The sequence below is a fragment of the Molothrus aeneus genome, chromosome 2 (assembly GCF_037042795.1).
Source record: "Molothrus aeneus isolate 106 chromosome 2, BPBGC_Maene_1.0, whole genome shotgun sequence".
Lineage (NCBI taxonomy): Eukaryota > Metazoa > Chordata > Aves > Passeriformes > Icteridae > Molothrus > Molothrus aeneus.
Window position 1 is genome coordinate 4,693,042 of NC_089647.1, and position 17,029 is coordinate 4,710,070.

Below are 17,029 nucleotides of genomic sequence, written 5' to 3' on the forward strand. Positions count from 1 at the left end.
TCAAGCACTGGCCATATACTGCATGGAGTCCAAAATGATCCCCACCCCCTTATTGCTTTGGGGGTTTGGCTTTATTAACAAGGATATAAGCAATAAGAAAATAAAGTTCAGCTATTTCTAAGGCTTCTCCCTCATGGCTGCTCAGCCAGCATCTTAGATGGCCTCTCCCCAGCAAACCATTTTTATCTCCCTTTTACACAAGTGAACTAATAAGCCACCTACCTCAATGAGTCAGCAGAACCCACTTAACCCTTTCTCACAAGGGTCAAAACTCGCTATCAGGATGGTCTGGCTCAGACTTGTTACAGAACCATATTCTGCCCCTTGGTCTTGAATAATTTATTTGTGCAGCAGACCTAGATTAGTGTTTAAATCAAAATGCTGCCCAAACAAAGGCTGTGCTGTACAGTGCAAAATGAAACCAATTACTACATCATCTACTGCTCGTCTTTTACAGCGCGAGATGCCCCCTGCAGTACTGCAGAGGACAGGCTTGTCTGCTGGGAACATCCAGGCACAGGAAGCAGGAGAGGGATTTTTCAGAGGGAATCAGCTTTTGATAAAAAAGTAAATTCAGTGCCAGAAGGTATTGCACACTTCCACTTTGATCCATCAAGACTTAAGACCTTTTCTAGGATGAAATTAAAGCAAGCTCCAAATATGTCTATGCAGAGCTGTTTTCTGGTGAGCAACTTTACCAGGGATGAAGGAAAGAGGAAAATGCCTATCCTAACACGCACTGCAGAAATTCAATATAAATTCTCAGAATGTGGCTCAAGGCCTGGAATTTCACTACTTTAAAAATAACAACTCACAGAAATATACAGAAACAAGGGATGCATTGTATAATATATTATTTTATAGTAGAAGAGCATTATAAACCACAGAGCATCTCTGCATGCCTGAAACATTAGCACAACCATGTTCCTTATGTATTTCAGAAATGTAATCTGAGTTTACTAAAAAAAAAAAAAACCAAAGCCCCAAAACAACCCACACAACTAAGTGATTTCTCTTATTTTTTCTACCTTTGTTACTGGTTAATCACCTGATTGTGAGACTCCATTCACCTGACAATAAGTAGCTATCATTTACCCCAGTCCTGGATGTCAGAAAGAATCATCTTTATCTTCAGAGAAGCAGGGATAATGTCTGATCAGTGAGTTATAGTTGAGAGAAATGATTCTAAGTTTAGGAAAATTGCCAGCTGCATTTTGTTATCAGTAACCATTATTTAGATAGCATTGCTGATGTGTGTAGCGCCATACAGACAGGGACAAAGAGCAGGCCCTTGCCCTGTGGAGCTTGCTGTCTGTATTATACAATTAAAATAGGGAGAGGTACTAGCATAATGGTAATGGTGAGCTCTAAGCATCACAGTGGGAGAGAGAAGAGATTACAAGAAAAAGACAAACTTCCTGTGAGAGAGTGCTACTGCATCATCCCTCCATTGTTGTTTTAGATTCAGCTCTGCCAGAGGGCTTTGTTGGTTCAAAATACAGTCTGTACAGAAGGGGGAACTGATAATTCCTGAGCCAAAGTCAGTAGAAACTGGCCTATGTGCTTATAAGAGAGAGGTGGAGGATGTTGACTGGTGAGGATTGGGTGCTGTGGTGTGGAAAGACACACAAGTGATGCTGTGGCAAGCTCACAAGGCTCTGCAGGGCATGGAAAGACCCGAGGCTCTTAACCTGGAGTACTCAGTTACCATGGAGGCTGGGCTTCTTCCTGTGTAGCTCAGGATACAAAGAACACTTTAACTGTAAGATGCCATTTGAACCTACCCCCTAAAAACAAGCTTCCAGGTGCCACCTTCAAAGACACACAGTTTCTCCTTAGGTGCACGGTACGTTACACCTATGGTCTAATGAAACAATTTTATTATGAGGTCAGTTTGTGTATTGCTCTTTTCTTTCAAGGCAATCATGTTGAAAATTAATCTGACTATAAACACAAAAGCACCAATTTAGCTGAGCTGCATACATAAACCAAACTGAAGTCAATACTCAGAAACCCAGCCTACACTAACACTAATCCTAACTCTATCTCTTTAACTACATCAAAAAATGATTTTTGGATGGCTGCTCGTATTACTGTGTTTTTCCTTTGTTGACTTGAAGCTATTAGGAGGAACCAACCATACTGGAGCAGAGATGACCCTATCTAATGGAAAACAATGAATACATTCATTACTGCACTTAACTTCTAAACAGGAAGCATTTTCTTTTTTTGAGTATTCTTTGCTTCTGCTACTTAGTAAAGTAAAACAGAACATGTATTCCCCTGAACTGTCTTACTTCTCTAGACATTCGTAAGGCTGGTGCAGAAAATGGAGCCTACCTGGTAATATCTTCTCAGTCGTATAAAGTAAAACTGATTAAGAGAAAAACATTCTTTAAGTTCCTAGAAAAGGCTGTTAGCTTCTTCCATTTATGATCAAAAAGATCCTAGAAAAAACATGTCCAGTCTTTAACGACACTAGGAAATTGAAATAACCAAAATGGGATGTGATTGGTCTTTTGACTTGAGGTGTCACCGTTACCTGCTTTTGCTGCTGAAACATCGTCTGGCTCCTAATGGCTCCTAACATTGTGTTCCTACCTACATTGATCATTTAATACCAGCATCTTCTTTCTGACAAACCACAAATACTTGCAGAACTTGACCTCTTCCCTTCATCGCTTTTGATTAAGAAGAGAACTATCTGCAGGAAATGCCCTACAAACCACAAAGGATTATCAAAAATATAATGATGAGTGAGTGATTCAGGGACTCTGTGGCTCTGCTTGTGTTCCTGTAGTCTGATCTTGGTCACTCTTCCCTTCTCCGCTGGAGCTTTGCTGTAGTTGCTTCTAGTCGGCTTCTCCAAGCAGCAATAATGGCATCATCATCCATCTCTTCTTCCTCTTCTTTACGTGTGCTTCGCCTGTACTGAGAGACCTGCCTAGATGCAAACCTTTCTTCACTTTGCTCCACTTTTGCCTCCTTCTTTCCATCCTCTTCAGACTTTGAAAAGCTTTGTGTGAACTTTCTCTTTGCTCCACACTCTGACATGTCTGACCTGGCCTCCTCTTCACATGCCTCCACATGATGAGCTCTAACTCGGCTCTGTGTAGATGGTTCAGGGGATTCAGAGTCAAATGGTGGTTCAGGTGACTGGCTGAAAACATGCAGATCTGGGCTGCTCCCTCTGGAACTTGTCTCACTGACCCTTGACCTTGTGAACTTGTACATCTTTTTGTCCTCTTTTGCAGAAGCAGAGGAAAATCTTGACATGGTTCTCAGTGAATCTCCTGTTGACTCGTAGGAAGAACAGCTATCTAGCTCTTTTCTTTGGGACCTGCAGAATCTGTAACTGGATGTCTCAGAATCCATCTGTCTAACTTTGGATGATCTATATTTCTCTCTAGCTTTCTCAGTCTGATCATAATATGACGGTGGTTCTCTTTCTGCTTTCAGGCCATTGAGCCACTCGGTAATATCAGTATCTACCTCTGACTTTGGTACACCTGAGGTTGCAGGTTGACTGGACAGATCGAAGACTGCATCAGTTCTGTCAAAATCTGCTTGCAAGGGTCGCCTGTGGCTGTTTGTTGTACTCTCTCTGTCATCTTCTGTTTCATCTTCCTCTGCTTTGGTCACCTTTTTTTTAAATAAAGTGCTGCGTTTATTGTCTCTGATCACCTTTTCAATTTGATAGTCTGACATTTTTTCTCTCATTTCCATTTGCATCTCCTTCTCCTTCCTCCTGAGCTTCTTTAGGTCAACATCATCAGCAAAGAGGCTGTACAGTGGTTTGCTTGTCTGGGTCAGCTTCATGTTTGAAGTAGTTCCTTCTGTCCTTGCACTCACGGAGGTGTTGCAGGACAGCACAGACTGAGACTCCGCCCTGCGCAGGTCCTGCTGGTGGAGCTGAGAGGCAGCGAGGGATGAGCCACTCTGAGCACTGAGAAGAGAAACTTTGTCATCATCTGCACGCCTGCCAAGGTCTCCTGACAGGGAGGCCATGGCGGACGATGGACGGGACAGCATCAGGATCTCATTCTGCTTTTGAGCAATGGTTTCACTGACCACGTTAGCGATCCAGTTCTGAATGCTTGCCATGGATATTGTGTCACCTGGGCCAACTGGGAGATTGGGAAGGGGTATATTTGGCAGCTGCGTTGCTCCAGTACAACTCCTGGCCTGTGACAAAGATGAATGATTTGTCTGCATGCTCAGGGCAGAAGCTGCATCGTCAGCACCACTTGCAGAAGGTGCTGAAGACCAGAAAGCTGACAGGGGAATACTCCCACTCATTGTACTCTCTGTCTCCCAGCTGCACATGGACTGGCTTTCTTCTAAAATTTTCTTTGAACGCTCAAGGAGCTCTACACGCCTCTGCCTCTTTTTAGCTGAAGCAGAATCCTCAGTTTTGGCAAATTCCACAAATTCCTCCTTGCTGCTTTCACTGCCCACCTTCTTCTGCCGCTTCATTTTCCAAGCCTGGTAAGCAGTCAGATCAATATCTGACAAACTCTTCCCTTCTGTTTCCTCCTGACCTGCCTGGCTGCCATCCTCTGCTGGAGATGGTGCAGATGATGGTTCTAAATCCTTCTTGTGAAAGCCAAACTGGATCCTCTTGACCTTCCACCTTTCTAGAGGAGTCAACTTGTCCTTGTTCTTTTGGCAGAAATTGTAGAAGGAGCTACAGGAGGAGTCTGAAAACACACTCTCCTCATCCACATCCCTCTCCTTTCTTCCTGTTTCTGGGGATTGTCTTTCCCCACAGGTTTTATTCCTAGAATGATACCTCTGAGCAGCTTCTTGCTCAATCTCCAGAAGCCTCTGATTCCACATGTCCCAGGTGCTCTCAGAAGACATAGAGTCTGTGCGGCTCCTCCTCATCCTGCTAAAGCTACTGGTTTCCAGCTGCTTTTTTAGGGTTCGGATCTCAAAACTGCTCACGCTCTCAACATCACTGTATTCACCTGATGGGTAAGGTCTTCCTCCCATGCTGCATTCACCATTCTCCTCCCTGGCTGTACCCGCCATCTGGTATTTCTCATTTCTGCGCTGCCAGTCATGGATCCTCCGTTCCACATCCTCATCAGATTGTTCCTCTTCCTGATCCAGATGCTTTGGAGATGTTCTTCTTTCATAGTGAACTCCTGCTTCCTTTACAGATAGGCCTTGTTTCTTCCTCCATTCCTCATACAATTGTTCCTCTTCCTCCTCAGTGATCAGGGTGGAGTGTTTGGAAACCCAGCTGGTTTTTTCCACTGATGAAGAGCTCATAAAACTACCCAGAATGCTGCTGGTGTCCTCTTCTTCTACGGTGATGGAGTGGGCTTTGGCTCCCTTGATGCTCCCTGAGTCCCCAGCTCCAGAGAGCCGTGAAGAAGTCCCTGCACAGGGAAGAGGACTTTGGTTTGGAGTCACGTCCTCATCTCCAGAACGCTCCAGCTCTCGCTCCTCCAAGAGCTGCTCATTGAGCTCCCGCAGCTGCTTCAGGAAGCCGTCGTTGGGGTAGATGGCGCGTTTCTTCCTCAGGGTCATCAGAGCCTCCAGAACAGTCATGTGGTGGTAGATCATCAGGTAGGCAGCCACCAGCACAGCTGAGCGGCTGATCCCCATCTCACTGCTGACAAGGATTCTGCCTACAGACAGTGAATATGAAAGGCATCAGCTATTTCCAATAGCAGACAGGATGCTCTGGTATGTAGCACAAAAGCATTCTCTGCATAGTGTTAAAAACTACACTGATTACATGTTTCAGAGACTGAAACCAACACTAAATATTCACTAGCTTTACCTTAATAAAAATCTGGATACATACCAATAAAAAGCACATTAGTCTCAAAAACTGTGGGCAGGCACATTTCCAAACAATCCAAATAGTATTTGTATTTTCGCCTACACTCTTCACTTACTCAAAAAGTCAAAAAGCTTATAATAGGTATTAGAAAGGCAAGTGAGATATTCTTGAGTTGCTTGGTCAGACATTTAAGCTTTCCATGCTTTTTTCTCAATATGTAAAAAGTGAGATATTAGCATTAGCCTCCAGGAAGGTATTGGGAAGATAAGCAAGTAACTTATTTTTTCTATAAGGGACATTATAGGACTTAAACAACAATTTTATATTAATTTAATAATGTTTTTGCTAGAATCTAGATCGGTTTTGCAAGGTACCCTCAAACAATTACATTGAACACTGGCTGGAGGCCAAAGTCCTGTTACATCTTACAAGAACAGAACCAAGCAACTATCAGAAAAGAGCTGATTTTGACCCTGACAAACTGATCTAGATGCTTCAAACTAGTGGGACCCGCTGTCCTGCACCAGTAACTGTACGAGCAAGAATAAGAATCAAAACTGAGGATCTGCTTTATTTTATAGCATTTACTACCTCTTGCAGAAAACCAAGTTTTGGCACAGACAAATTGTTTGGGGTTTAAGTTACTTGTATGGCAAATTACAGCTAAAGAAAAGCTTGTAAATACAGAGAGAGTGTAAATGAGTCTTTGCTAGCTTGCAAACAACTGAAATTACTGCTTCTAAATGTGTGATAAACTCCTGTTTAATCAATCTGTTTGCACTGAAACTTAATGAAGCCAATTTAAGCATCAACTACAAGAGGTTTACCTAATGAACCTCTTCCTCCAATCCTGAAATCTCTATAATAACTTAGCATCAAAAGTCTTGGTTGCCTTCCAAGTGTTTTACCAGCCAGCTGAGCCAATCTAACAGCTCACAAAGAGGGGGAGATCTCCTTCCTTTTATTTCTTCCAAGGCTCGTATGCCTTGGTGCATCCTCCTCGTGTTGTTGAGCTACTAAAACTGGCTCAATGTTCCTTGCATACTGACAAAACTTTACACTTTTCTTACTGTAACTGCTGTTTGGAGGTCATCTGTTGCTTCTCTACAGAAATGAGATTAATTGACAATTTATATGAAGAGTATCAGTGAGGTCACAGACTCTGGTGCTTCTTTCAAAACTGAACTGCAAAAAGATATTTCTAACTGTCCACTGAATTTGCAACAAAATGACCAGTGTGCACTGGAGGTCCACAGAATAACAGTTGCCATGGAATTGAAGTCCAGCAAATCTGACAGCCGTCTGGGTATAGACACCCAGAGGTTCAACTCAGCCACTTGGATTGTTCTAGAAAATCAGCCTGGTTTATGGCATCATGGAGAAACTGGAATGTGCAGGGTACAGGAATATACCTATCTCTCTATTTATATAGTATTATAGACTATCAATATTTTTAAAAAATGTATTAGAGCAGGGATTCTACTCTTTGCTATAGTCAGTTTTTTTCAAATCAGCTGCAGGAGCTGACTTGCAGCCACTTTGAACCTGAAGCCATGGGGCTGCTGGGCTGCCTCCCCTTTCCAGTGTGCTCCCTCCTGTTTTGAATGAGACTGGGCAGGAATGGGAAGGAGGTGTTCACTGTCATGCAGAGGGCAAAGGCTCTGCCTTCTACCCCATTACAAATGTGGCATATCAGCTGTTATCAGAGTAAGGTTTCTCCCTGTTAATTCCCAAGAAACCTGGAACCACTTCAATCTCCTCTTACCTCTGTAAGTCAGCAGGGCTTCGTCAAGGAACTCTGCAGCTGGGCGGAAGTATTTGGAGATATCCGTATCTGGAAAATCATCCACTTCAATGCCCAGGTACTGGATATTGAGACCATTGTAGAAACTTGCTCCTGTGTAGACACCTGTGCCATGAGCTGCATTCAGGACATGGGTGATCCCCAGTCTCTTCAAACGGCTTTTGTTCACTGCAACGCTTCTGCAGAAAAGGAAAAAAAATGTTAGATATCAGTGCTCCTATTTTAGGTGGGAAAACAGCTGCATGCTATAAGGTCTACATCACTCCCAGTCCATGTAACTCATTCAGCATGAGGCACCACTCAGACCTTAATGTCCTTTGAGAATTCTACAGGTATCTCTTTCCAATACTCACTGTGAAAATAAAACAAGAATCCTGCATTCAAACAGCCATATGCTCTGGTTCCACTCCAGCTTGGTTTGAAACTCATACTGCCATCCTAGGATCAGACCATGTACTTATTTATCAATTTTTACCACTCCACAATTGATGCTTTACTCTATATCCCCTTCTAATTCTGTCTGGTCACTTACACAGGTATCTCATATAGCAGAACAATGGTACAGGAGACCTAATCAGGTTTACTTGACATTTGCTTTGGCATTACCTTTTAAACTTCCATTTACATACCAAAGACTTTAGTTCCAATTTTAGGGCCAAATTCCAATCAGAACAGTGGAATTTGGGCTTATTTGTCTTTTCCTCTCTTAAACTGTTGAAGCATCTAAACAGAATAGGAAAGCTGGTGATTCTGTTCCAGAAGTATTTACTTTCCAGTGCATAGAGATTTCTGTGAGCACAGTCTGAAAAACACTTTAGGGCTCTCTAGGGATGAAAGGTATTAGATGCATGTAATACATGTTATGCCTTCAATGGTTCCAGTTGACCCTTTACTGGGAATCTCGTGCAGCTTGATGACAGAAGCCGACACTCACTTTTCTGCTATGAAGACATTAGGCCAGACTTCATCCACAGCGTCCCTGGGGGTCTCCAGCCTGTCCTTCACAAGTGCCCTCTGCAAGTCCATCACACACGGCGTGTTAAACAAGCTGGTGTCATCAATCTTCTCCTTAACTCGGTTGTACAGGTCTTCCACCATCAGCTGCTGCGCAGACTCCAACATCCTGGGACACACCGAGTCCACCCTGACGTCCTTTGTCTTCAGCTCTGGAATAAACTGACATTGTAACTAAGAGCACACAAAACCAATGCAAATGTATGAGCTATCCTTACTTGTGCCTGGGACAAGCCTTGTGGCTTTTCTTCCCCAGAAATATCACCCTGTTCTGTCTGCAATGCGGGCAGGTACGTGTTCACTAGCAGCTGCCTCAGGGTAATCAGCAATGAGAAGGGCACATTGCACTCAGCCCCACACTGGCCAAAGGCCTGGGAGCTAAGGGCACCCTTGGTTCCAGGCCCAGAAGAGGGGAAGTGGAAAGGGAGCTGCTGGGCTCTTCTCCCTGGTATCCAGTGGTCAGACATGTGGGAATGGTTCAAAGCTGAGCTGGGGAGATTCGGACTCGACATAGAGAAGCACTTTTTCTCTAAGAGGGTGGTCAAACACTGGAACAGGCTTCCTAGGGAGGTGGTTAATGCCCTATCCTTGACAGTGTTTAAGAGATGCTGGACTGTGCCTTAATAATATGATTTAACTTTTGGTCAGCCCTGATAGTTGGACTTAGATGATCATGTTTAATGTCCTTTAATCTGAAATACTCCATTTTGTTCTGTTCTATTCCATTCTAGTCTGATTTAGTTTGTTGCAGCAAGCAACCAGCACTCAAACTTTTAATCCTGCAGTACACAATTCTGCCACAGATTCATTGCACAGCTTCAAAGGAAGTCACCAAACCTTTCTGTAAGTTGTTCTTTCTTTCTCTACTTCAGATGGAGTTTTCTCATAAGAGCTTTTTTATCATTTAGGATCTGTAGATGAGAAAGGCAAAACAAGTGCAACTGCAGGTCTCTGTAACTTACATAGTCTCTTACCTTCACTGATGATTTGTTTGGCAGCCACAGCAGATGACAGATGGATTGGATCCATGAAGATGCTCTCTGTGTCAGTGTCTGATATCATGGAATACCTGCCAACCAACCACACTGCCTGTTAGGCAAATGCCCTCCACTGAGATCCCATCCCCAGGACTTCAGCCCTCTTCACCCATTCCAGAGGGGAACAGCAGGGAACTGGAGCAGGGAGGATTCTTTGATTGTAGAAAGGAAGTCCCAGCTCTTCTCCCACATCTCATTCCCACCCTGATCTCTAGCATGGCACTACAGGCTTAAAAGATGCCTTGGCATCCAGTGTTTGCAGGATGTAGACAGGTCCCATGGGGAGAAGCTGCAGTGAGTGTGATCAGATTGCCTGGTGGAGAAGTTTATGGGCAGAGAAGATCAGTGTCTGGTTTGAGACTGGGAGGGGATGGATCACAAAAAATAGTCTCTCAAGTAACTCCCACTTAGACAGACAGACATAAACATGGCTCTAACTAGAATTTATTGAGTAATTCAAAACAGATTGCACTAGAAAACAGTTGGGTTTTCTTTTTGCCAGTTAATTGCCTGCAAGCATCCTTTGAGTTACCACAAGCTGCAGTGCAAGCACTGAGATTGAAGCCCATGAATCTCTCCCTCAGTACTTTGTACCTTGGGCACTTCAGAGCATGAACCTGTGATCAGTCTCTCCACTCACTCGTTGTGTAACTGTGGGTCAGAAACACTACAACATCCACAAACACCTTTGAAGTGTTATTTGACACAGGATAATAAGTTTTTGTTAATCAAAAAAGGCCACAACCTTAAAAACAAATATATTTCCCTCTGGATCCACCTATACAGTCCAAGAAGATTCAGTCACTCAGTTAGACCATCTTAACAAAATATTTAACAGGGCTTTTTCCCTGATCTACGCCCTCTACACTGCCTTCCAAATAGATGATACAAATCACTAGGACAAGTTTGCTGCCATCACAGAAGCTCTCTGGCACTGCAAGGCTTGCAGACTTGCAATACACTGCTTGTTTTTGTTTAATTAAGGCAGGAGAGGGAGGGTGATTAATATGCAGTCAGGGTGCAGCAGTGTCTGGAGAGCTGAACTGCTTTCAGGCTCCAGAATCAAAACAGAGGGCACAGCCATCGGACACCACTTAACAGGCTCATCCAGGCCATTTAGCTGAGTTCCAGCACTTGTCAACTGTGACTGCAAGTAATCCTTTTCTAGTTCTTCAAAGGAGTTTACGAGATGAGCAAGGGGAGTCTCAGTCTCATTTACAGGAGCTGACACAAATTTGCAACTATGCCCTGCCTTCGATTCCTTCTGCTGTAAAGGCTGCCTCCAAGCTCAATAAAAAGGCAGCAGTTGGCAATAATCTGCCACCACAGGCTCAACATGTTTTACCTGTAGCTGCCCTGAGCTTCTGTGAAACACAGATCTGCCCAAGCCTGGGTCTTTCAAGCACCCCCTTCTGCCTGGGAAGGATCTTGCCATTTTCATCACTGTGTTTTGCCACTGACAGCAAGAAAAGAAGGGAAGGGAAGGGAAGGGAAGGGAAGGGAAGGGAAGGGAAGGGAAGGGAAGGGAAGGGAAGGGAAGGGAAGGGAAGGGAAGGGAAGGGAAGGGAAGGGAAGGGAAGGGAAGGGAAGGGAAGGGAAGGGAAGGGAAGGGAAGGGAAGGGAAGGGAAGGGAAGGGAAGGGAAGGGAAGGGAAGGGAAGGGAAGGGAAGGGAAGGGAAGGGAAGGGAAGGGAAGGGAATAAACTGGAGAGATGTTTCTGTTCATTTTGAGTGACTGATGAGCAGTAGGAGAGAGCTCAATACATAATTTTACAATACATAATTTTACTTTATGTGAGCTCAGTGATCTTCCTAAACAATTTTGAAATACATATGGTTAAATGAAATAAGTACTCAATTATTCTGCAGTTAGTCCCACAGTTAGCAGGAAACATTTCAGAACCTCCTACAAGGGACACTGGGGAAGGTTCTTTTTAAACTCTATTCCTGCTCCCTGCTTTCAGCTAAAGTATCTCAAAGGTTATAGAAAGCCCTGCAGAGCATTTTGCTTTAGGAAAAGAGAACAGAGGGGTGTATTTTTCCTTGTGTTAGGAGAAAACACATCTAATCATGCTTGTTTTGCTTGAGGTAACTCAATTTCTGCTTGTGCAGTGACAGTCTCCTGTTCAGTGCCCGAAGCCTGTAGCTCAAGTTGGTTCTGAATCAAACCCAAATCCCAAGACCTTTGGTCTTTCTGTGACTGGCAAAGCCTAATATCAACATTCAATAAATCCACAAGTCCTTATAAATGGACATAAAGATGAAGCTGAATTTGTGAAGAGTTGAAATAGGATCAGAAGTTTCAGCAGAGGGGTATGAGAGGGTGAGACAGGGAAGAGGGACACCAGCAGCCCATAGTAATCCTTCCTGCAGTTTATCCCTGCTGCACTCTCCCAGCAGGGTGGATTAATTAGTGCAGGAGTCCTGTCTCTGCAGGCTCTGTGTGAGTGGCACACTGACCCCACCTCAGGGAGGGCAGGGAATCCCGGGGCTCAGCTTGGCCCAGGTGCCAGAGTGGAGGGGAGGGAGGAAGGGAAGCAGGGAAGGGCAGCAGCTCCCACGTGCTGCCAGGAGCCCTGGCAGTGCCTGTGCACTCACCGGCTGGGCGAGGGGCTGCGCAGGTAATGGGCCTGCACGGCCTTCACGTCTGGGCCCTCCTCCTCCTCCTCTTCCTGGGGCACCGCCGGCTCCTCGCTGTCCGATTCTCTGCCGCTGGCCATGGCGGCTGCTGGGGATCCGCTACAAGGAGCAGGGCAGCAGGGAGAGCCATTACACAGGGCTGCAGGAGGCCGGTCCCTGCCTCTGGGGCACAAGTGGCAGGGGGGTACAGCAGAAGGGTTCCCACTCTGCTCCTGTGAGGAGCCCTTTCCATAAGGGCTGCGCTGGCTCCTCTCACAGGGCACCTGCCATTCCCAGGGCCTCATGCAGCTCCCTGGCTGCTGCCCAGCGAGCGCCAATGCTCTTCTGCCTGTGAGTAAGGGTGCTGGAAGGCCAGGAAGGAAGGGGTGGCAGGGCAGAAACTCTATACTCGCCTGACCGACCGCACGAGGTGGCTGGAAGGAGCTGTACTCAGCCAGAGCCGGCCTAGAAGGAGGGTCAGGGGCAAGAAACATGAGACCTCGTGTCCCCAAAATGAAATGCTCCTAAAGCTTAAGGCCAATGGAGCTTGAAGGCTTGGGACTTTGTCCTTGTAATCCTTTGTGTGGAGGCTGCTGTTCTCACCCTGGGTGTGGGAGACCGAGGCCACCACAGCTCAGTCAGGAACATGGAAACACAGCAGCCAACACTTGTCCTGGCCCAGGCAGAGGGACCCTTGCCTCAGTGCCACAAGAGGCAGCGGCAGCCCCCACGGGCCCGGCAGCCGGGCTCGGGCCGGAGGATGGCGGCCGCGTGGTCACTCACGGGGCAGCGAGCAGGGTGAGCAAGGAAAGGGAACTTACTTACCCCTGTGCCTGATGGCTCCACTGGGGGTCCCTGCTGGCAGCACGGCAAAGGAGTCCACGGAAGACAGCAAGGAGCAGTACTGGGGGGGAAAGCAACCAGCTGCCCCCCTCTCACTCTCTCTACTGCTTCTTCATCGAGGGGCAGGACAACTGTTGGCACCAAACCTTTATCAGCTTTCTAAATATAGCTGTCGTGACACTGGCTGCTGGATTGCACGGGGAAGGAATTCAGTGCCTCACAGACAGCAGCTGGTCAAGCACTTAACTCCTTCCCTGCTGTGGGCTGGATCATTTCTCAGTTGCAGGAAAGAGTCCAGAGGCAGTGAGGCTGGACCTCTGCCTGCAGAGAGCCTCCAGGCAAGGGGGATCCCACCAGGCACAAACTGAAATGCAGGTATGACCTCTGATATCCTTGGGAAATGCAGTGCAGGCTGAACCCACTCCAACCTAAGGGAAAGTAAGCTACCTGTCAGCTACCTGGACTTCTGCATTGACTTTGGCATGGTCCCACACAACATTCTTACCTCTCATTTGGAGAGAGGTGGATTTGATTGATGGACTATTTGATGGATAAAGAAGTGGCTGGATGGGATCCAAATACAGTCAAAGGCTCAGCATCCCAACAGGGATTGTGAACAAGTGGTGTCCCTCAGGATCCTGCACTGGGACCAGTACTGCTCAGTGTCTTTAATAACGACACAGACAGTGAGACTGAGTCACACTCAGGAATTCCTCAGAGGACACCAGGCTGAGTGGTGCCCTAGATTCAGTAGGGGCAGGAATACCATACAGGGGAGAAGTGGGCCCATGTGAGCCTCACTAAATTCAACAGGGCCAAGTGCAAGATCCTACATCTGGGTTGGGGCAGTTCTCAATATCAGTACGGGCTGGGGATGAATGGATCCAGAGCAGCCTGGAGGAGAAGGATTTGAGAGTATTGGTGGATGAACAACTGGATGTGACCCAGCCCATAATGCCAACCATATGCATCAGAAGTGTGACCTGCAGGTCAGAAGAGGGGTTTGTCCCACTCTGCTCCTGTGAAACCCCACCTGGAGTACAACACTCAGCTCTGGAGCCCCTAGCACAAAACACAGACCTCTTGGAGAGGGTCCACAGGAGGGCTAAAAGCTGATCAGAAGGCTGGAACACTTCTACGGAGCAAGGCTGACAGAGTCAGGTCTGTTCATCCTGGAGAAGGTTCTAGGGAGACCTTATTGCAGCCTTTCTGTACTTGAAGGGGATTTTATAACAAAGAGGGAGAGAGACAATGATGGAACAAAGGGCAATGAATTTAAACTAAGAAGGTAGCTTAGTTTAAATAAAAGGAAGAAATTCTTTATGAGGATGGTGAGGCATTGGAAGAGATTGCCCAGAGAAGTTGTAGATGCCCCATCCCTCAAGTGTCCAAGTCCAGGTTGGGTGGGGTTTTAAGAAACCTGGTCTGCTGAAAAATGTTCCTGCTTGTGGATGATCTTTAAAGGTCCCTTCAGACCCAAATGATTCTGTTCTGTGGTTGTAAAATAGCTGATTTTTGTTCTTAGAAGAGCTACGACTGAGCCACACTGTGTGTTCTCCAATGTCTTTTCAAAAAGGAAATCTCTAGTTCCCACCTCCTGATCCCCCAGGAAAGCTCATGGGCCAGGCTGGCCCAGGACAGAACCAGATGAAAGTCTGAGTGTTGTTTGATGAAAGTGTGAGTGTTGTTTATCTGTACTGGGGGCTCCAGTTGTGAGTCATGCAGGAACACCCCACTGTCGATTCCCTTAGCAAACAAACAAGCACACCAGAAAGGAGTGGAAAAATGAAACTCACCTGCCTCATACCACAGATACCTTTGGTGCTGTATCATGCTGGGCCTGCACATCTCCTTCCTTCTTGCTTGAGTGCTGCTTCCCCACGTGGGGAAGGGAGCTGTGTCTGTAGGGATGCCACAGCATGGCAAGGAAGAGCTGTGACACAGCCACTCAAGCCTTGGTGTGCTCACAGCCCAGACTTGTGTTCATGCAGGTACAGGGCTGAGAGAGCAGGGAAAGAAGGTGGTACACTGAATCTTGGGTGTCACAGCAAGGGGAGGAAGGGATGGCTGATTGGGGCTTGAAGAGATCCCAACCGTTTCATGCACAAAAAGAGGATGAATTGTGTTGATCCTGCAGATGACTCCTCTGGGCAATGCAATTTCTAGCTGCTTCTGCAATGACCATGTGTTCTTGTTAATTACTGCTAATTGTGGCAAGAAGTGGTCTCAAGATATTTGCTTATAGAGTGCCTTATATTGGAGAACAGAGCTTTCAAAGGACCTAAATGTGGGAGCACACATACCATTGGCATCCAATAAAAATAGATGCTTTTAAAAGTCACTGAGCTGCTTCTGAAAATCCTATTAGTGAATCTTTAGGATACAAGTGCAGCTAAGGATGGTGAAGGCCCTGCCATGCTCACTGCAACCCTTCAGATGCAGAGATGGGAAGAGGAGCCTGTAGGTTACAGACTTGTGGAGAACACTCATAGCAGGCAGCCTAGCAGCTCCTCCTTACTGCTGGCTGTTGGGTTTTGGGTTCAAGGTGACTACACAGAGCAGAGGCAGAGGCAAGGATGACAGAAATCTTTGCTAATGACCGTTTGCATGTGCAAATGTAGCAAAAAGAGCTGCAAGTGGTTGGGTATCTGTCATTGGTGATTAATGTATTCATTCATAGATGAACCTGAACTGAACACAAACAGGTGCTGTCCTCTTAGGAGGGAAAGGTGGGATCTTGATGTTCCTCCTTCTCTTTACTCTCTTTACAGGATTCACAAAGATTGATAGAGCTAGCATGCTGCTACCCGTGCATATTCCTCATTGGCTTTCACAGTCAGGCCTTATCAGAGCGTGTGCTTTTGGCAACACAATGAAGTCACCCTGGTTTTGTACTGAAGCTTTTCATGTCAATGGCAGTTTTACTTAAATAACATAATAATATCCCCTAAAAATTCTATATATCAGCAAAAGGATTCCCCAGAGCTGCAGCCATCAGCAAAAATAATACTTCAAGGGTTTGCATTGCCCACAGGTGAGGGATGAAGAAGCTGATATGCAAAGCTTTGGCAGTGTTGCTGGTACCAGTGGCAGCTCTTTTAACTGTGGTGCCAATGCCTGTGAGCTTTGGGAGCTCCTGCTAGAGAGAGAAAGAAAATCAACCTAGAAACAAATATAAAATCTCTTAAAATTGCCCACATTAAAGCAGTCTGCTCCTGAAACCCCCAATAAGAGCTGTCAGGGAAAAGTGACAGGATAAAAGTGCCTAAATATCCTTCCCAATCTAGGCTTAAATAACTCAAAAAAGTTATAAATATAGAGCATCTAAAACAAGCATCTTAATATCAGACTTCTGTAAGTATCAGGTGCTGAAGCATACACTCTCCACAATACCTAGTAAACCAGTCTCAGCCAAGTCTCCAAAACAACAAAATATAATCCATCTCAGTGCTAACTTATTTACCTGTGATGCATCAGAGTGGCTGATAGAGGCAGGGTAAAAATTTCCTCAGCAGTGAATCACTTTCATACCAACATGAGATGAAGCAGTCTCTGTGACTACTCACTCTACCATATTTCCCTGTCTGCCTGGCTGCACAAAAGGTGAGACCCATCACGTTGTGAAACCACAGATTCTTGGAATGGAAGACAAGTATTGATGCCTAAGAGGTACCATTTAGATTTCTCTCTTACCCCAACTGATTGGGATTACTGATTTTTACAAGACAGAAGGACCTTCCCATCTTTAAGATTGCTGTCTGTCTATCAAATCAGTGAAGTCAGTTTTTAAGTTAGTGGGAAGAAGAGAGGAAAGAGAGGTTGTATAAATGATCGTGTGAAGAGGATGACAGCAAGCTGACCAAATTGGTTATAGTCTCTGCACTCTACTAACTTTCTTTGGTTATATGAATCTGTT

The 17,029-nt window shown here is 45.6% G+C and overlaps 1 protein-coding gene across 1 annotated transcript; it reads right to left on the reverse strand.

Moving 5' to 3' along the window:
- Positions 1–2,419: 2,419 nt before the first annotated feature.
- Positions 2,420–13,163, reverse strand: STYXL2 (serine/threonine/tyrosine interacting like 2). The gene is made up of 6 exons (XM_066568217.1): positions 13,096–13,163; positions 12,250–12,390; positions 9,590–9,684; positions 8,536–8,767; positions 7,563–7,780; positions 2,420–5,639 (listed from the first exon to the last, which is right to left on the reverse strand). The coding sequence occupies exons 2-6, from the start codon at positions 12,369–12,371 to the stop codon at positions 2,812–2,814; spliced, it is 3,495 nt and encodes a 1,164-aa protein (XP_066424314.1). The 5' UTR covers positions 12,372–12,390; positions 13,096–13,163; the 3' UTR covers positions 2,420–2,811.
- Between the last annotated feature and the right edge of the window lie 3,866 nt (positions 13,164–17,029).